General features: G+C 46.8%; 1 protein-coding gene across 1 annotated transcript in view; it reads right to left on the reverse strand.

The window, feature by feature from the left end:
• ITGB2 (integrin subunit beta 2) overlaps window positions 1-20,772 on the reverse strand; it is a 123,846-nt gene that overhangs the window by 52,360 nt on the left and 50,714 nt on the right. The window contains exons 2-3 of the mRNA XM_038749350.1: window positions 10,161-10,221; window positions 904-992 (exon numbers count right to left, since the gene is read on the reverse strand). Coding sequence (XP_038605278.1) covers window positions 904-992; window positions 10,161-10,218 — 147 coding nt within the window. The 5' untranslated portion in view covers window positions 10,219-10,221. The remainder of the gene's footprint in view (window positions 1-903; window positions 993-10,160; window positions 10,222-20,772) is intronic.

The following is a 20,772-nucleotide window of genomic DNA, read 5'->3' on the forward strand; positions in this document are numbered from 1 at the left end:
CTGATTAGGGGAGCAAAATGGACCTAGTGGCAAAGCATGTCATTAATATAGGGAAAGGACTCCATGGTTGTGTTTTAGATTTGCGTTTGATTTCCTCACCACTGAGATGTTATCTCTAGAATTCTTGCACTTTATGCTACCCTAAAAATGAACGGGAGAATGCTCTTCTAGAATGTGAATAGCTTTACTTTTAGCTACGGGAAAATCATTCATGATTTTGCACCCTATTTCTTTGAGTTTCCGATTAGGGGAGCAAAAGGGACCTAGTGGCTATTTGCCCATCAGGAGCCCTTTTTCGTGGCTTTGTTGTTGCCAACTTGTACTTCCCAAGCGCTTCATCCAGTGCTCTGCACACAGTAAGCGCTCAATAAATACGACTGAATGAATGAATCCTCCTTTCATTAATCTCCATTTGAAATCAAAGATTGTGCCTGAAATTCCCAGTTAGTCCATTTTCTGCTTTCGCTCCTTAGGACTGAGACTTGTCCAGTTCACACGTCCACCACCCTAGTGGGGAAACAATTTCCCAATCATCCGAGCATGACGCATCCACCCTAAAGTCAGCTTTTCAAGCGGGGGTCACGCTTGATACGCGGAAAGTGGTCTGTGGGTCCGTGGCCCCCACGGGTCTTAGGAGGAAGGAACTAGGCCAAAGTTGTGTCCAATTCACAGATGGCATCTGCGAGTGTCCATAGATGGCAATCGTTGGGTTGCTGATGGCTGGAGAGGAAACGATGGAACTAGAGGAAAGGCAGAGGCTGTCTTTCTACGGGCAACTGGTCTCCAAATGAGGTTAAAGGGGGGGAAAGAAGCACTGAGAAAGGGAAAATGAGGTCAAGAACCCAGAAAGGAATCATAGCTTCAAAAACTACCCAAACACAGAGAAATGGAAGTCCATCATACCGGTTTCTTACACCAGGCACAGCCGGGCCCTGACTGGATGCAATCTTGGCAGCTGTTCACTTTATACTTGGTGCATTCTTGGGAAAGAACTGAAAGAAATGAGAGGAAGAGCAAACTGAGACTGCTGTGGACACGGATAAAAATAATTATAGTAATTGTGCTATTCATTAAGCGCTTACCATGGGCCAGGCACTGTACTAAGCACTGGGACAGATACAAAGTAATCAGGTTGGACCCAGTCCCTGTCCCTCATGGTGCTCGCTGTCTTAATCCCCATTTTTACAGATGAGGTAACTGAGGCAAAGAGAAGGAAGTGACTTGCCTAAGGTCGCACAGCAGACATACACATTCATTCAGTGGCATTTATGGAGCGCTTTCTGTGTGCAGAGCACTGTACTAAGCGCTTGGGAAGTACAAGTCGGCAACATATAGAGACGGTCCCTACACAACAACGGGCTCACAGTCTAGAAGGGGGAGACACACAACAAAACAATGGCAGAGCTGGGATTAGAACTCATGTCCACTGACTCTCAGGCCAATGCTCTGTCCACTAGGCCATACTGCTTCTCTACATCTCCAGGCTCTGTCTAGGGGAAAGGCCGTCCCCTCCTCCCCAGTCATCCTGGTGGCCTCCTGCTCTCCCCCTGTCTGCCCTGGGAAAACAATACTAATAATAATTGTGGTGTTTGTTAAGTGCTTACTACATGCCAGGCACTGCACCAAGTGCCGGAGTGGATATAAGAAAATCGGGTTGGACCCGGTCCCTGCTCACAGTCTCAATCCTCATTTTACAAAAGAGGTAACTGAGGCCCAGAGAAGTGAAGTGACTTTTCCAAGGTCACACAGCATACCCCGGGAGGAGCTGGGATTAGAACCCATGACCCACTCACTCCCAGGCCCTTGCTCTATCCATTACGTCCCTTGAATCCAATTAATTAATCGATAATATTTATTGAGTGCTTATTCTGTGCAGAGTACTGAACTAAGCGCTTTGGAGAGTACAATGCAACAGAGCTGGTGGACACGTTCCCTGCCCACAATGAGCTTAGAGTCCAGAGGAGAAGACAAACATTACTACAAACAGATAAATTGTGGACGTATGGTCTGTGCAGAGCACTGAACTAAGCGCTTTGGAGAGTGCAATGCAACAGAGCTGGTGGACACGTTCCCTGCCCACAATGAGCTTAGATTCCAGAGGGGAAGACAAACATTACTATAAATAGATAAATTATGGATGTATGGTCTGTGCAGAGCACTGAACTAAGCAGTTTGGAGAGTACAATGAGAAGAAGCATGGCTCAGTGGAAAGAGCCTGGGCTTTGGAGTCAGAGGCCATGGGTTCAAATCCCAGCTCCGCCACGTCAGCTGTGTGACTTTGGGCAAGTCACTTCACTTCTCTGTGCCTCAGTTACCTCATCTGTAAAATGGGGATGAAGACAGTGAGCCCCCCATGGGGCAACCTGATCACCTTGTAACCTCCCCAGCGCTTAGAACAGTGCTTTGCACATAGTAAGCGCTTAATAAATGCCATCATTATTACAATGCAACAGAGCTGGAGGACACGTTCCTTGCCCACAATGAGCTTAGAGTCCGGAGGGGAAGACAAACACTACTATAAACAGATAAATTATGGATGTATGGTAAGTGCTGGGGTAGATATGAGTTAATCAGATTGGACACAGTCCCTGTCATATGTGGGGCTCACATTCTAAGTAGGAGGGAGGAGGGTTTCATCATCATTTTACAGATGAAGTAACTGAGGCACAGAGAAGGCAAATAATTTGCCCAAGGTCACGTGGCTGGCCCATGGCAGAATGACGATTAGAACCCACGTCCTCTGACTCCCAGACTTGTGTTTTTTTCAGTGAGGCCATGTTGCTTGCTGTTCCTCTTAAGCATCACTATGAGAAGCAGCGTGGCTCAATGGAAAAGAGCCCAGGCTTGGGAGTCAGAGGTCATGGGTTCAAATCCCTGCTCTGCCAATTGTCAGCTGGGTGACTCTGGGCAAGTCACTTCTCTGAGCCTCAGTTACCTCGTCTGTAAAATGGGGATTAAGACTGTGAATCCCACCTGGGGCAACCTGATCGCCTTGTATCCTCCCCGGCACTAAGAACAGTGCTCTGCACATAGTAAGCGCTTAACAAAAACCATCATCATCATCATCACCACGCCCAGACCCACAGCACTCTGACACATCTCCTTGTACTCTCCCATTCCACTCTCGGTAATTATTTTAATATCTAGATTGTGAGCTCCTTGTGGGCAGGGACTGAGCTTATCAACTCCACTATATTTTTCTCTCCCAAGCACCTAGTACAGTGCTTAACACCCCCAAACGCTCAACAGATATCTTGATTGTAGAGGCCGAGCGTTCTTGTCTAAGATCAGAATTCAGACCTTCGTAGCCCTACTTTTCTGTTCTCAAAAGGAGTGTCTCCCAAGGGGTCAGTTCTTTCCTCCCTACTATAGTGAAGGCTTTAGGTTTCCAAACCAGCTCAGTTCTTCCCATTCTGGGGAAGAGGAGTGATAGAGGATAGAGCCCTCCTCCCATTGTCCAGATTAAGCGCTTAGTCCAGTGCTCGGCACATAGTAAGCGCTCAATAAATACGATTGAATGAATGAATGACAGCTGCCACATGGACCCAGGGCCGGATTCACAACATTGGCCATACCTGGGGTTTGCGGAGGGAGCCCAGAAACCTCCAGGATTCTCTGGCTGACCAATATGTCTCCAAAACAGGGCCTTCCTTCCCAATACCCTGGACCTGGGTTCTAATCCTGGTTCTGCCAATTGCTCTGCCAATTCTTTGCTGGGTGACCTTGAGCAAGTCACTTAATACTAATAGCAATAATTGCGGTATTTGTTAAGTGTTTACTATGTGCCAGGCACTGTACTAAGCTCTGGGGTGGATACAAGCAAATCAGGTTCGGTGACCTTGAGCAAATAGCATAATTATAATAACTGTGGCATTTGTTAAGTGCTTACTATGTGCCAGGCACTGTACTAAGCTCCGGGGTGGATACAAGGAAATCAGGTTGGACGCAGTCCCTGTCCCACATGGGGCTCACAGTTTCAATCTCCATTTTCCAGATGGGGTAACTGAGGCACAGAGAAGTGAAGTGACTTGCTCCAGGCCACACAGCAAGCAAGTGGCAGGGCCAGGATTAGAACCCATGACCTTCTGACTCGCAAGCCCGTGCTCTATCCATTATGCCATGCACTTCACTTCTCTGTGCCTCAGTGGGGATCCAATACTTGCACCGCCACCACTTAAGACTGTGAGCCCCTATACGGGGCAGAGACTGTGTTCAAACTAGTTAACTTGTTACCAGTTAACTTGTTAACTAGTTAACTCAGCGCTTAGAATAGTTTTTGACACACAGTAAGCGCTTAACACTTAGAGAATCAGCATGGCTCAGTGGAGAGAGCACGGGCTTGGCAGTCAGAGGTCATGGGCTCTAATCCCGGCTCCGCCACATGTCTGTTGTGTGACCTTGGGTAAGTCACTTCACTTCTCTGAGCCTCGGTTCCCTCATCTGTAAAATGGGGATGAAGACTGTGAGCCCCACATGGGACAACCTGATCACCTTGTATCCCCCCCAGTGCTTAGAACAGTGCTTCGCACATAGTAAGCGCTTAACAAATGCCATCATCATTATTATTATTACTATAAAACAAACAAACAGCTGCACAGACAACTGTCTTTCCAAGTGCGACCAGATGGTGCCCTGCAAAATGTGTGGCTTTGAGGAATAACGGTCATAAGAGTGGTAGTTGTTAAGTGCCTACTATGAGGTAAGCACTCAACTCAGCGCAGGATTAGTTACAAATATAAGCAGACCAGATCAAGTCCCAGGCCTGCATGGAGGTAACCGTCTAAGGAATAGAGCGAGAACAGGCATTTAATCTCCATTTTACAGATGAGGAGATTGAATCTCCTCTAGAATGTAAGCTCATTGTGGGCAGGGAATGTTTCTATCATCTTTACTCTCTCAAGTGCTTAGTACAGTGCGCTGCACACAATAACTCTCCCTTCTTTCCCAGTAGTATCTCTAGAGGAGATCTTCTGCCTTCTCTCAAAATCCAACCCCTCCACCTGTGTGTCGGACTCCATTCCTTTGCACCGTATCAAAACACTTGCCCTCTCCCTTCTTCCCTCCCTAACAGCCATCTTCAACTGTTCACTCTCCAATGGCTCCTTCCCCACTGCTTTCAAACAAGCCCTTGTCTCCCCTATCCTAAAAAAAAAAACCCCTCCTTTGACGGCAAGGCTCCCCCCAGTTATCACTCCATCTCCCTCTTACCATTTCTCTCCAAACCCACGCCTTGAGCGAGTTGTCTACACCAAATTCCTCTCCTCTGTTTCTCTCCTTGATCCTCTCCAGTCTGGCTTCCATCCCCTTAACTCCACAGAAACCACCCTCTCCAAGGTCATCAATGCTCTCCTTCTTGCCAAATTCAATGGCCTCTATTCCATCCTAATCCTCCTTGACCTTTCAGCTGCCTTTGACACTCGGGCATTTCCTCTCCCATAACAGTTTCGCCCTTCTCCAGAACTGCCGTCCATGGGACTCCATCCTCCACCGCCTCAGAGACAATTCAGCCGAGAGCCCCTGGACTCTCCTTGCCATTAGCCTTTTGGATTTGATTGACCCGTGGACAATTCAATCTTCTGCTCTGGGCATCACCCGCTTATTTTATTGTTGCTATTGCATGTTAATTGTTAACTGCTCTTTATGCTGTCATTTACCTCGCTCACCTCACCATAAACTATCAATTCCCCTGCTCCCACCTGCCGTTCCCTGTCCTTGCCTTCCCCTTCCCCTCTCCCACCTAGTTCTTTCCCTCCCTTTGCTCTCCCCCACTGCCTCCCAAGAATCCCTCTGTACCAGCGCCAACCCTCATCCCCCTCTCCCACGCACTTCCCCACCAAACCCCTCCCTTCCTCCCCACCCCCATCCTATCCCAGTTCTCCTTTCTCATTGCCACCCCTCATCCCCTTCTCCCCGCCAACTCATTCCCATCCAAAGCCTCCCCACCCTCCACAGCTGCTGCCAAGTGTGACCTATGGAACCCCTGCTCCATTATAAGTAAGCTCCCTTTCATCCTTGAGCGACCTATTCCTTTCCTGCACTCTTCTCCTCCTTGCCCTCACTGAGACTTGGCTCATCCAAGTCTAGCCCTCTCTCATCTTTCTCCCCTCTCTCATCTCCCATTGTTGGGTAGGGACTGTCTCTATATGTTGCCAACTTGTACTTCCCAAGCACTTAGTGCAATGCTCTGCATACAGTAAGTGCTCAATAAATATGATTGAATCTCTCTCCCCCCTTTCATCTGTTTCTCTGCCCCCTCTCCCTTCTAGACTGTGAGCCCGTTGTTGGGTAGGGACCGTCTCTGTTGCTGAATTGTACTTTCCAAGTGCTTAGTACAGTGCTCTGCACACAGTAAGCACTCAATAAATGCGATTGAATGAATGAATGAATGAATGTAGACTTACTGAGCGCTTACTGTGTGCCGAACACTGTATTAAGCACTTGGAAAGTACAATTTGGCAACAAATAGAGACACTCCCCACCCAACAGCGGGCTCACAGTCTAGAAGCGGGGAGACAGACAGCAAAACAAAATAGGTAGACAGGCATCAATAGCGTCAATATAAATAGAATTATAGATATATACACATCATTAATAAAATAGAGTAATAAATATGTACAAATATACACAAGTTGCTGTGGGGAGGGGAAGGGGGTAAGGCAGAGGGAGGGAGTTGGGGGGGGAATGGGGGCAATGGGGAGGGGAGGGGAGGAGGAACAAAGGAAAAGTCTGGGAAGGCCTCCTGGAGGAGGTGAGCTCTCAGTAGGGCTTTGAAGGGAGGAAGAGAGCTAGCTTGGAGGATGTGTGGGGGGAGGGCATTCCAGGCCAGGGGGATGACGTGGGCTGGGCGTCGACGGCGGGACAGGCGAGAACAAGGCCCAGCGAGGAGGTTAGTGACAGAGGAGCGGAGGGTGTGGGCTGGGCTGTAGGAGGAGAGAAGGAGGGTGAGGTAGGAGGGGGCGAGGTGATGGAGAGCTTTGAAGCCAATAGTGGGGAGTTTTTGCTTCATGCTCAGTGTCTGGATCATTTTTCTACAAAAACATTCAGGCCATGTTTCCCCACACCTCAAGAAACTCCAACTGTTGCCCATCCTTCTCTGCATCGAACAAAAAACTCCTCACCAGTGACTACAAAGCAATCACCTCACCACCCCCTCCCCCCATTACTCTCCTACCCACACACTTTTTGTCTAATGCTAAACATCTCACTGTAACTGTTGCCCACATCCTGCCTCTGGCCTGGGATGCCCTCCCTCCTCAAATCCGACAATTACTCCCCCCCTTTAAAGACTCCTCCAAGAGGCCTTCCCTGACTCAGCTATCCTTTCCTCTTCTCCCTCTTCCTTCTATATTGCCCCGACTTGCTCCCTTTGGTCTCCTCCCCTTCCAGCCCCTACAGCATTTATGTACAGATCTGCAATTTATTTCTTTATATTAATTAGTGTCTGTCTCCCCCTCTAGACTGTAAGCTCGTTGTGGGCAAGGAATGTGTCTATTTACTGTTATATTGTACTCTCTGAAGCGCTTAGTATAGTGCTCTGCACACAGCAAGTGCTCAATAAATACAGTTGAATGAATGAATAAGCACTCTATAAATATGACTGATAGAGTCACAGAGAAGTTAAATGAGTCATCCAAGGTCCCACAGCAGGGAAGTGGCAGAGCTGGGCTTCGAATCCAGGTCTTTTGACTCTCAGGCCTGGGCTCTTTCTGCTCGGGTCACGTTGCTTCGCAGTCAACGAGTAGCCGTGGACCGCCTCCCCAGCTATAATAAGGGTGAGGAACAGAGGATATGTTCGCTCATTGCTTAGGAAAATGAGGTGCTACCCTCCCAAAGATGAAGGAAAAAATGGGGAAGGATTTTGGAGCCAGGTTTAAATTCATTCATTCAATCAGTCGTTTTTATTGAGCGCTTTCTGTGTGCAGAGCACTGTACTAAGCGCTTGGGAAGTACAAGTCGGCAACATATAGAGACGGATAAATCCACAGTGGCAATTTACATGGAGAGACACTCCTGTTTTGTAGACTACGGGATTACATCTACCAACTCGGCTATTGTCCTCCCCCAAATGCTTGGTACAGTGCTCTGCAAACAGGAAATACTCCATAAATATGATTGATTGTTTGATAAAGATACTGGCATGCTAGGAGGCAGTGGGAGGTGGATGCGGAGGACAAAAGCTGGATAAGAGCTAATCTTTAGAAACGGCAGAGTGAATACACTCACTTCTGCCATAGCATGTGTTTTCACTTTGCATTTTAGCTAGGATTTTGTTAGGAAATTAGGGAATGTTCGTCCAACCGTGTTGGGCTGTTGGGGCACAGCGGACGGCAGAGGACGCAGGATGGTGGACACAATGCAGGGTTGCAGTATCAGAGCAGATCAGTACTACAACTCGAGGAGCAGCAAAGCCTAGTGGATAAAGCACAGGCCTAGGAGCCAAAAGGACCTGGGCTCTAATCCCGGCTCCGCCACTTATCTACTGTGTGTCCTTGGGCAGGTCACTTAACTTCTCTATGCTTCATTCACCTCATCTGTAAAATGGGGATTAAGATTGTGAGGTCCATGTGTCTTCTGCATCGCCCTTACCCCCTTTGCTCATCCACCCCCTCCCAGCCCCACAGCACTTTTGTATATATCTGTAATTTAATTAATTTACTTTATCTGTATTGATGTCTGTCTCCCTCCCTAGGCCTTGAGATCATTGTGGGCAGAGAATGTCACTGTTTACTATTGTATTGTACTTTCCCAAGCACTTAGTACAGTGCTCTGCACACAGTAAGCACTTAAATACGATTGAATTATTTTACTTGTGCATATCTACTCTATTTTATTTTGTTAATATATTTTGTTTTGTTCTCTGTCTCCCCCTTCTAGACTGTGAGCCCACTGTTGGGTAGGGACCGTCTCTATATGTTGCCAACTTGTACTTCCCAAGCGCTTAGGACAGTGCTCTGCACACAGTAAGCGCTCAATAAATACGATTGATTGATTGATTGAATGAATGAATGATATGAACTGATTAGTTTGTATCTACCCCAGTGCTTAGTCCAGTGCCTGACATGTAGTAAGCACTTAAATGCCATTAAAAAAAAAAAAAAGGTTTTCTTAATGCAGGATCCTGCAAAAACCCAACTGCTGTGTTACTGGAGAACTTGGTGCATCTAAAGAACTAAAATACAGATGCTAAGAAGTCTATTCTTTTTTTAAAATGGTATTGTTAAGCACTTACTAGGTGTCAAGCACCATCCTAAACACTGGGGCAAATACTAGTTAATATCAGACACTTTCTGTGACAGTTCATTCATTCATTCAATTGCATTTATTGAGCGCTTACTGTGTGCAGAGCACTGTACTAAGCACTTGGGAAGTACAAGTTGGCAACATATAGAGATGGTCCCTACCCAACAGTGGGCTCACAGTCTAGAAGGGGGAGACAGAGAACAAAACAAAACATATTAACAAAATAAAATAAATAGAATAAATATGTACAAGTAAAATAGAGTAATAAATACGTACAAATATATACATATATACAGGTGTAGTGGGGAAGGGAAGGAGGTAAGATGGGGGGATGGAGAGGGGGACGAGGGGGAGAGGAAGGAGGGGGCTGAGTGTGGGAAGGCCTCCTGGAGGAGGTGAGCTCTCAGTAGGGCCTTGAAAGGAGGAAGAGAGCTGTGATCAACTTTTTATTTTTGGGACTTAGGTCCCAAGACGGTAGACAGTAAGCTCGTCCTCCAGACTGTGAACTCATCCTCTAGATGTAAGCTCTTTGCGGGCAGAAAATGTGTCTGTTTATTGTCGCATTGTACTCTCCCAAGTGCTTAGTACAGTGCTTTGCACAGAGGAAGCGCTCAATAAATACAATTGAATGAATAAAGATCAGTCTACTGATCCTCAAACACACCTATGGGATTTCTTAATTTTCTCCTGCTCTTTCAAACTCTAGACACTCCCCCCAAAACACACACACACACACACACACACACACACACACACACAACACACACACACATATACACACCAGCAAGCCCTTAACAAATTCATTAAAAGAGCAACGACAAAAACACCATCTTTTTCCTGATCCACTTGGTCCATCTGGGAGAAGTGTGTCACACCGAACCTAACATAAAGTTCAGGGCAGGAGCCCAGGACACACTCACCCGACATCAGGGTCAGCAGCATCAGTGAGGCCAGGGACAGCAAGCTGTTGTGAGTCATTTTCTGCAAGAAGAGAAAATCAGAATGAACGGGTAAAGTCAGTCTGGGATGCACCTGGCAAACATGGGGCGGAGATTGTCCATGCTCTTTGACCTTTGCTCTTTCCTGCTTGACTGCTCACTTGGTTGCCCCAGAACTGGCTGGGATGAGAGAGAAAGAGAAGAGAGAAGAGAGAAGAGAGGAGAGGGAGGAGAGAGGAGAGAGAGAAAAAGAGATCCCTAGCACTCTAGCCAATTCCTAGGCCTGACAATTCATCCGTGGTTCTTGATGGGAGGCTCCAGCATCATGGAGCACCGGCTGGGAGTCAGAGGATGTGGGTTCTAATCAGGGCTTAGCCCCCTTTGTCTGCAGTTTGACCTTGGGTAAGTCATTTAACTTACTCTACCCAGTCTTGATGATCAGATTACTCCTCTCAACTCTACCCTTTCTACTCAGCTAGACTCACTCGCTCCCCTTTCCCTTCGCCACTCTCGTACCACTAATCCACGGGCCTGGATCACTGCCACGGTCTGCCTCCTTCGCTCTTATGCTCGAGCTGCCCAACGCTGCTGACAAAAGTCTAAACACCACGCCAACCTCGTTCACTTTAAGTTTATCCTTTCCTGCCTTAACTCAGCCTTCTTCTCTGCCAGACAAAACTATTTCTCCTCCCTTATTGACACCCATGCCCATCACCCCCGCCAGCTCTTCCGTACATTCAACTCCTTTCTCAGGCCCCCGGTTCCTCCCCCTCCTCCTTCCCTCACCCCCAACGATCTGGCCTCCTACTTCATTAACAAAATTAAATCCATCAGGTCCGACCTCCCCAAAGTCACTTCCCCCCCTTCTCCAACCCCCCGGCTCTCAACACTCTCCGCTACTCTCCCATCCTTCCCAGCGGTATCCTCAGAGGAGCTCTCCTCCCTCCTCTCAAGTGATACTCCAGCCACCTGTGCTTCTGACCACATTCCCTCTCATCTCACGAAATCTCTTGCTCCATCCCTTCTCCCCTCCTTAACTTCCATCTTCAACCGCTCACTCTCCACTGGTTCCTTCCCCTCTGCCTTCAAACATGCCCATGTCTCTCCCATCCTAAAAAAACCCTCTCTTGACCCCACCTCACCTTCTAGTTATCGCCCCCTGTCCCTCCTACCATTCCTTTGCAAACTCCTTGAACGAGTTGTCTACACACGCTGCCTCGAATTCCTCAACACCAACTCTCTCCTCGATCCCCTCCAGTCTGGCTTCCGTCCCCTACATTCCATGGAAACTGCCCTCTCAAAGGTCACCAATGACCTCCTGCTTGCCAAATCCAATGGCTCATACTCTGTCCTAATCCTCCTCGACCTCTCAGCTGCCTTTGACACTGTGGACCACCCCCTTCTCCTCAACACGCTATCTGACCTTGGCTTCACAGACTCCATCCTCTCCTTGTTCTCCTCTTATCTCTCCGGTCGTTCATTCTCAGTCTCTTTTGCAGGCTCCTCCTCCCCCTCCCATATCCTTACTGTGGGGGTTCCCCAAGGTTCAGTGCTTGCTCCCCTTCTGTTCTCGATCTACACGCACTCCCTTGGTGACCTCATTCGCTCCCACGGCTTCAACTATCATCTCTATGCTGTTGACACCCAGATCTACATCTCTGCCCCTGCTCTCTCCCCCACTCTCCAGGCTCGCATCTCCTCCTGCCTTCAGGACATCTCCATCTGGATGTCTGCCCACCGCCTAAAGCTCAACATGTCGAAGACTGAACTCCTTGTCTTCCCTCCCAAACCCTGCCCTCTCCCTGACTTTCCCATCACTGTTGACAGCACTACCATCCTTCCCGTCTCACAAGCCCGCAACCTTGGTGTCATCCTCGACTCCACTCTCTCGTTCACCCATCACATCCAAGCCGTCACCAAAACCTGCCGGTCTCAGCTCCACAACATTGCCAATATCCGCCCTTTCCCCTCCATCCATACCGCTACCCTGTTCGTTCAAGCTCTCATCCTATCCCGTCTGGACTACTGCATCAGCCTTCTCTCTGATCTCCTATCCTCGTGTCTCTCCCCACTTCAATCCATACTGCATGCTGCTGCCCGGATTGTCTTTGTCCAGAAACACTCTGGGCATGTTACTCCCCTCCTCAAAAATCTCCAGTGGCTACCAATCAATCTGCGCATCAGGCAGAAACTCCTCACCCTGGGCTTCAAGGCTGTCCATCACCTGGCCCCCTCCTACCTCACCTCCCTTCTCTCCTTCTCCAGCCCAGCCCACACCCTCCGCTCCTCTGCCGCTAATCTCCTCACCGTACCTTGTTCTCACCTGTCCCGCCATAGACCCCCAGCCCACGTCACCGCCCCCAGGCCTGGAATGCCCTCCCTCTGCCCATCCGCCAAGCTAGCTCTCTTCCTCCCTTCAAGGCCCTACTGAGAGCTCACCTCCTCCAGGAGGCCTTCCCACACTGAGCCCCTTCCTTCTTCTCCCCCTCGTCCCCCTCTCCATCCCCCCATCTTACCTCCTTCCCTTCCCCACAGCACCTATATATATGTATATATGTTTGTGCGTATCTATTACTCTATTTTACTTGCATATCTATTCTATTTATTTTATTTTGTTAGTATGTTTGGTTTTGTTCTCTGTCTCCCCCTTTTAGACTGTGAGCCCACTGTTGGGTAGGGACTGTCTCTATATGTTGCCAACTTGTACTTCCCAAGCGCTTAGTACAGTGCTCTGCACACAGTAAGCACTCAATAAATACGATTGATGATGATGATGAACTTCTCTGTCCCTCATTTACTTCATCTGCTAAATGGGGATTAAGACTGTGAGCCCCAGGTGGGACAGGGACTATATCTACCCCAGTGCTTAGAACAGTGCTTGGTACATACTTATTATTGCTATTATTATCATAACCATCATTATGATTAAAGACACCAGGGACTGTTTTAATTGTATTTTTCAAATGCTTACTATGTAACAGACACTGGGATAGATACAAGCTAATCATTTTTGTCCCTGTCCCACATGGGGCTCACGATGTTAATCTCAATTTTACAGATGCAGTAACTCCGGCCCAGTGAAGTGAAGTGACTTGCTCAAGGACACAAAGCAGACATGTGGCAGAGCAGAGATTAGAACCCAGATCCTTCGGCCTCTCAGGCACGTGCTCTATCCACTAGACCACACTGCTACATATGCATAATTTATTTTTATTAATATCCTCCTCCCTCTTCAGACTGTGAACTTGTTGTGGGCAGAGAACAGGTCTACTTGTCCCAGACTGAGCCCCCTTTTTCCTCTCCTCCTCCTCATCCCCCCCACCCAACCTCCTTCCCCTCCCCACAGCACCTGTATATATGTATGTACAGATTTATTACTCTATTTATTTTACTTGTACATATTTACTATTCTATTTATTTTGTTAATGATGTGCATTTTGCTTTAATTCTATTTATTCTGATGACTTGACACCTGCCCACGTTTTGTTTTGTTGTCTGTCTCTCCCTTCTAGAGTGTGAGCCCGTTGTTGGGTACGGACCGTCCCTATATGTTGCCAACTTGTACTTCCCAAGCGCTTAGTACAGTGCTCTGCACACAGTAAGCGCTCAATAAATGCGATTGAATGAATGGCTGTCTACCAATTTTGTTATACTGTAGTCTCCCAACCGCTTAATACAGTGCTCTGCACACAGTAAGCACTCAATAAATATCATTGGGAAGCAGCGTGGCTCAGTGGAAAGAGCACGGGCTTTGGAGTCAGAGGTCATGGGTTCGAATCCCGACTCTGCCACATGTCTGCTGTGTGATCTTGGACAAGTCACTTAACTTCTCTGGGCCTCAGTTGCCTCATCTGTAAAATGGGGATTAAGACTGTGAGCCCCACGTGGGACAACCTGATTACCCTGTATCCTCCCCAGCGCTTAGAACAGTGCTTTGCACATAGTAAGCGCTTAACAAATGCCATTATTATTATTATTATTATTATTATCATTGATTGATTAATTGATCAAGAGCAGGTGAGGAGGGCCGGTTCAGTTATCCAAGTGGTCAGCTCCTCTCTGCCTCTGCTGGGACGAAACCTAAGGAAGCGTAGCAAGAGGGATTTAGGATAGAGTTGAGGGAGAATATCCTGAAATGAGGGCTGCTAGACCCAGAAAAGACTCACCAAATGAAGCAGAGCGGAGGAAGTGGAATCTCTTGGGATCATTAAAATAGTACAGACTTCCTCCAGTTGACTTGTTATTTTTCATTTGACTACTGAAGATAAAAGGGCAGAAAGCCAAGCCAAGTTGAGCGATACGAGCGTGTCGTGGGGGAGGTGCTCATCTGGGGGAGGGTGGCTGTTCTGTGGTAGAAACTAGGCTGATTTCAGATAAAGGTGAAGTACAGCAGATCTATAGAGAGGGCCAGCAAGGTCAGCAGAGGAGCAGGATTTCCACTCAAAACGGCAGTCATTCCATATAAAGCTAGAAGGACAGTCAATCAATCAATCAATCGTATTTATTGAGCACTTACTGTGTGCAGAGCACTGTACTAAGTGCTTGGGAAGTACAAGTTGGCAACATATAGAGATAGTCCCTACCCAACAATGGGCTCAGTCCACTAATAGGGCCCAACCCAGAGACGCAAGTGAGGCAGAACCGTTCAAAATAAACAGCAGCATGGCCTAGTGGAAAGAGCCGAGGTCCGGGGACTGGGTTCTATCCCCAGCTCTGCCGTCCGGCTGCTGTGTGACCTCGGGTGAGTCATTTCACTTCTCTGTGTTTCAGTTTCCTCAACTGTAAAATGGACATTGAATAGATTGTGAGCCCCGTGTGGGAAAGGGACTGGGTCCGATTACCCAGGGTAGCTACCCCAGCGCTTAGACCGGTGCTTGGCATATAGCAAGCGCTTAACAAGTACCATTAAAAAAACCCAAAACACTGCCCTGTTAAAACAATAACAACCAGAGTAGTCATTATGGCATAGTGGATAGAGCACGGGCCTGGGAATCAGAAGGTCATGAGTCCTAATCCAGCTCCACCGCTTGTCTGCTGTGTGACCTTGGGCAAGTCACTTCACTTCTCTGTGCCTCAGTTACCTCATCTGTAAAATGGGGATTGAGACTGTGAGCTCCACATGAGACGAGAGATTGTGCCCATCCCCATTTACTTGTATCCACCTCAGTGCTTAGTACGGTGCCTGGCACATAATAAGCACTAACAAATACCATAATAATTATTGTTATTTTGAAGCAGGCAGCCCTGTGTAGGACATGGATAATAAAATAATAGTGAGCCCGCTTCTAGACTGTGAGCCCACTGTTGGGTAGGGACCATCTCTAGATGTTGCCAAATTGTACTTCCCAAGCACTTAGTACAGTGCTCTGCACACAGTAAGCGCTCAATAAATACGATTGAATAAATGAATGATAATTGTGGTATTTGTTAAGTGCTTACTGTGAGCAAGGCACTCTTCTAAACGCTGGGGTGGATACAAATAAATTGAGTTGGATAATTCATTCATTCATTCAGTCATATTTATTGAGCACGTACTGTGTGCAGAGCACTGTACTAAGCGCCTGGAAAGTACAAGTTGGCAACACATAGAGACGGTCCCTACCCAACAACGGGTTCACAGTCTAGAAGGGGGAGACAGACAACAAAACAAAATATGTGAACGGGTGTCAAGTTATCAGAATAAATAGAAGTAAAGCTAGATGCACATCATTAACAAAATAAAATAAATAGAATAGTAAACATGTACAGGTAAAATAAATAGAGTAATAAAGCTGTACAAACATATATACAGGTCATGTGGGGATGGGAAGGAGGTAGGGAGGGGGGGATGGGGAGTCCCTGTCGTAATCCTGGCTCCGCCACTTGTCAGCTGTGTGACCTGGGCAAGTCACTTAACTTCTCTGGGCCTCAGTTCCCTCATCTGTAAAATGGGGATGAAGACTGTGATCCCCAAGTAGGACAACCTGATTACCTTGTATCTACCCCAGTTGTTAGAACAGTGCTTGGCACATAGTAAGCGCTTAACAAATACCAACATTATAATTATTATTAATAAACATGATTGAATGAATGAATGTAACAAAGCCTCCAAAATACAGTTTTCCAACGGTATGTCAACATGAAAAAAATTTCAAAAAAATTTAACACACCCTCTGATGTGGGTCCCTTCTACTTTACTTTAAAGAGATTTCATACAGCGTGTAGAACAGGCCCTCAAGAAAATAAGGCTTATGCTCTCTTTGAACCTTGAAAGATTCTAACCAAAGGCCAGGGGCATCATTTCACGAATCGTCCTTCCTTCTTCCAAGTTTGAAGGTAACGTCAACTCCCCACCTTCCCTAGCCCTAGCTCTTTTTCCCGGGAGATTCAGTTTGCTCCTCTCCTCTCTCTTTAGAATTAGCCAAAAATGAAACCTCTTTCACATAGAAAAAAGATTAATCTCAAAGGGAGACGTACTGGCTGTGTAATTTGGATTAAATTTGGATCATTTTTCAAAAAAAAAAAAAAAAACCAAAACATTCAGTCCATGTTTCCCCATGGCTCAAGCACCTCCAGTGGTTGGCCACCCGCTTCCATATCAAACAGAAAATCCTTACCATGGGCTTTAAAGCACTCAACTTGCCCCTCTGCTACGTGTCTACCAACTCTTTTGCGTTGTCCTCTCCCAAGAGCTTAGTACAGTACTCTGCACACAGTAAACGTTCGATAAATATCATGGATTGGTTGATTCAAAACTACCTCTCTGTTAGACACAATCATATCTCCACATATACCTCCCCAAGATACCTGCGCTCCTTCTTACTTAGATTTTGAGCCCAGTGGGGGACAGAGATTTCTTCCCACCTGATTATCTGGTATGTCTCCCAAGACTTAGTACAGTATTTGGCACAGAGTAAGCGCTTAACAAATGCCACCATCTTCATCTTCCTCTTGAGTAATTTTGATCAGGACTCTTGCAACTTCCCAGGAACTTTTAAGGGCTCCCAACTGCTTTGTGAAGCAAGCTAAAACTCTTTCTCACAGGCTTTTTCACACCCTTAAAGTTAGTTTTAACTAAATTTGGTTAACACTTCTCTTTCCCCTGCTCATGACTCATCTACCACTCATAGATCATTGCCTCAAATGATCCAAACCCGAGACCCCTTCCCCTCTCTAATCCAGGCCCTATTCCTGGATTAGAGTTGTCTTTTCTATTTGAAGAAACGTCACTGACGCTGAGATTCTCCTCTGAGTTCGTGTGCGCAGCTGAAAAGACCAAAATGAAATCCACTATTCTGACTACGCTGGGCCCACAAATGAGGCTGCTTTTTTGTCTTAATACACTTAATATTTGCAGCCCTGGATATTTCTGGAGAGACCACAATAAATACTATTGATTGATTGATTGATTGATTGATGACCATAGCTTTGATGTTGGACAACTACTTCCCAGAATGTCACTGTTCATAATCTTATCATGCCCTTTGATTTTTTTAATAGTTTTTTTATGGTACTTGTTAAGGGCTTATTATGTGTCAAGCACTGTCCTGAGCATAGGGGTAGATAGAAGTTAATCAGGTTGGACATCACAGACTAAGTAGGAGGGAGAACAGGTTCTGAATCCTCATTTTATAGTTGAGCAAAATGAGGCACAGAGAAGTTAAGTGACTTGGCCCTCGTCACACAGCAGTCAACTGGCAGTGCCAGGATTAGAATCCAGGCCCGCGCTTTTAAGTGATCCCGATGGAACTGCTTAAGTAGTCAGATGTGGAGCCTGTGTGTGATCCTTGGTGACCCAGTAGTTAAGAAGTTTGGACAACACTATTGCTCTGCAGATTTTTAGTTTGGTCAGGAGAATGACGTCAGACAGCCACCTTCCCTCCTTTTTTTTTTCTGATATTTGTTAAGCGCTTACTATGTGCCAGGCACTGTACTAAGCACTGGGGTAGATCTAAGCTAATCAGGTTGGACACGGTCCCTGTCCCACATGGGACTCACAGTCTTAATACCCGTTTTACAGATGAGGTAACTGAGGGCCAAAGAAGTGAAGTGACTTGTCCAAGGTCACCCACCAGACAAGTGGAGGAGCCACTGGGAGTCTTCTCTGTTTCCCCCTTTTAGACTGTGAGCCCACTGTTGGCAAGCGCAACCTTGGCAACTTTCCCAAGCGCTTAGTACTGTGCTCTGCACACAGTAAGCGCTCAATAAATACGATTGATTGATTGATTGATGGCGGTTAGTCCACTAAAGGATCTGCCGGCCTTCTTGATTTGGTTGTCTACTTTCTCATCCATCGGTGCATCGTCGGTAAGTGAGCTGCCTCGGTAACGGAATTACATCACAGTTTTTAGCTCTAGGCTGCTGATCTGAATTTTGGGTACATTTTGGGTACATTTCAGTACATTTCCTAAGTTTTCTTTAGGCTTTTTCATTCATTCATTCAATCGTATTTGTTGAGCGCTTACTGGGCGCAGAGCACTGTACTAAGCGCTTGGGAAGTCCAAGTTGGCAACATATAGAGACGGTCCCTACCCGACAGCGGGCTCACGGTCTAGAAGGGGGAGGCAGACAACAAAACATATTGACAAAATAAAATAAATAGAATATGTACAAATAAAATAGAGTAATAATAAATAGAGTAATAATAAATCCATAATAATGATGATGGCATTTGTTAAGCGCTTACTATGTGCCAAGCACTGTTCTAAGTGCAGGGTTGTCCCACGTGGGGCTCACAGTCTTGAGCCCCTTGTTGGGTAGGGACTGTCTCTATATAATAATAATAATAATGGTGGCATTTGTTAAGCGCTTACTATGTGCCAAGCACGGTTGATTCGATGAAATGGCTCATCGTGCGTGCCTTCTTGGATGAGGGCCCCTAAGGCAATTAATCAATCGATCGGATTTATTGAGCGCAGAGTACTGTACTAAGTGCTTGGGAGAGTACAATATTAGAGAGTTGATAGACACATTTCCTGCCCAAACAGCCAACTACACTCAAGAACCCTCGCGTGACCGTTTTTACAACGTTGGACGATATTCAAGGTCGGCTCTGCTGATCAGCCCCTTCTTCCTTCATGCTAATGATTTGAATCAATTTAATGAAAGCTGAGCTGAGGTATTCATCCCTCGGACTCGCCTCTGTTTTCCTGGAACTATAGTGCTCTCTCTCATCCATCCATTCATCAATCAGTGCTCTGTTTGCAGAGAGAGAGAGTACAATACAGAAGAATAATCACACACTCTTCCTGTGTGAGGAGAAAAAGATCTCTCTCCAATCGGACTGGTCACTTCCCGAGGCTGAATCTCCCCAGATTTTGGGTCAGGGGTTGAGTCAGCCCACACGTCTCAAGCCTGTGACCAATCCTACCCACACTTAACCACTCCACAAGGAAGTTCTGGGAAGACGCAAGTCACGGATAGCTTCAAAAGTCTTCTCTCAGCCATTCAGCTCCCTCCCTCTCTCCACCTGCTCTGGGTGTCCTGGGTCGGAAGAGGTTCAGAGCGAGAAGATATGCAGAACAAAGCGCCCTAAGATGCCTTTCCCCTTGACTTTCGATTGTTGTTTTTTTCCTTTTTTGTTGAAAAGCAAAGCTACCTGCAACAGTGTGGCTTCCTCCCTTCTCTTATGCTCTGTTAAGAGGGTAAGAAGTAATTGAGGTTGTCGAATATCGTTAGAAAAGGCCAGGTGTTTCACTTTTCCCCTCCTTATGCTGGCAATAGAAACCTTTCGTAGAGTCAGCCGAGTGCTATGAAAGACCAGTACCATTCCAGCCTCCACCGGGGAAACAACCAACACTGACACCAAATTAAACACTGTCCCGTAAACCTGCTGCCCAAGAAGACAGTTTCCGATGGCGCGTGTGGAAACTAAAAACTGAATCCAGAGCTTTGTATTTCTTTGACAGTGTGGAGGCAATATGACATCTTTTAGACTGTGAGCCCACAGTTGGGTAGGGACTGTCTCTATATGTTGCCAATTTGTACTTCCCAAGCACTTAGTACAGTGCTCTGCACATAGTAAGCGCTCAATAAATACGATTGATGATGATGATCAGGCCTCAGGCCAAACAGTGTCTCCAAAGCCATAAAGGTGTCCGGCATTCCTCTCTGGTTGTGAAAGCGGGACCTTCCCTGGAATGAAACTCCTTCTTCACAGTGGAGAGACCACGGGCTTGGGAGTCAGAAGGACATGGGTTCTAATCCCAGCTCTGCCACTTGCCTGCTGTGTGACCTTGGGCAAGTCGCTTAACTTCTCTGGGCCTCGGTTACTTCAGCTGCCAAACGGGGATTCATTCATTCAATCCTATTTATCGAGCGCTTACTGTGTGCAGAGCACACTTGGGAAGTCCAAGTTGGCAACATCTAGAGACGGTCCCTACCCAACGACGGGCTCACAGTCTGGAAGGGGGAGACAGGCAACAAAACAAAACATGTGGACAGGCGTCAAGTCGTCAGGACAAATAGAATTAAAGTTAGATGCGCATCATTAACAAAATAAATAGAATAGACTGTGAGCCCTATACGGGAAGGGGAATGTGTCCAACCTCATAAGCTTGTATCTACCCCAGAGCTTAGAACAGTTTCTGACACATAGTAAGCGCTTAATACCATA

This window comes from Tachyglossus aculeatus, chromosome 7 (assembly GCF_015852505.1).
Source record: "Tachyglossus aculeatus isolate mTacAcu1 chromosome 7, mTacAcu1.pri, whole genome shotgun sequence".
Classification (NCBI taxonomy): Eukaryota; Metazoa; Chordata; class Mammalia; order Monotremata; family Tachyglossidae; genus Tachyglossus; species Tachyglossus aculeatus.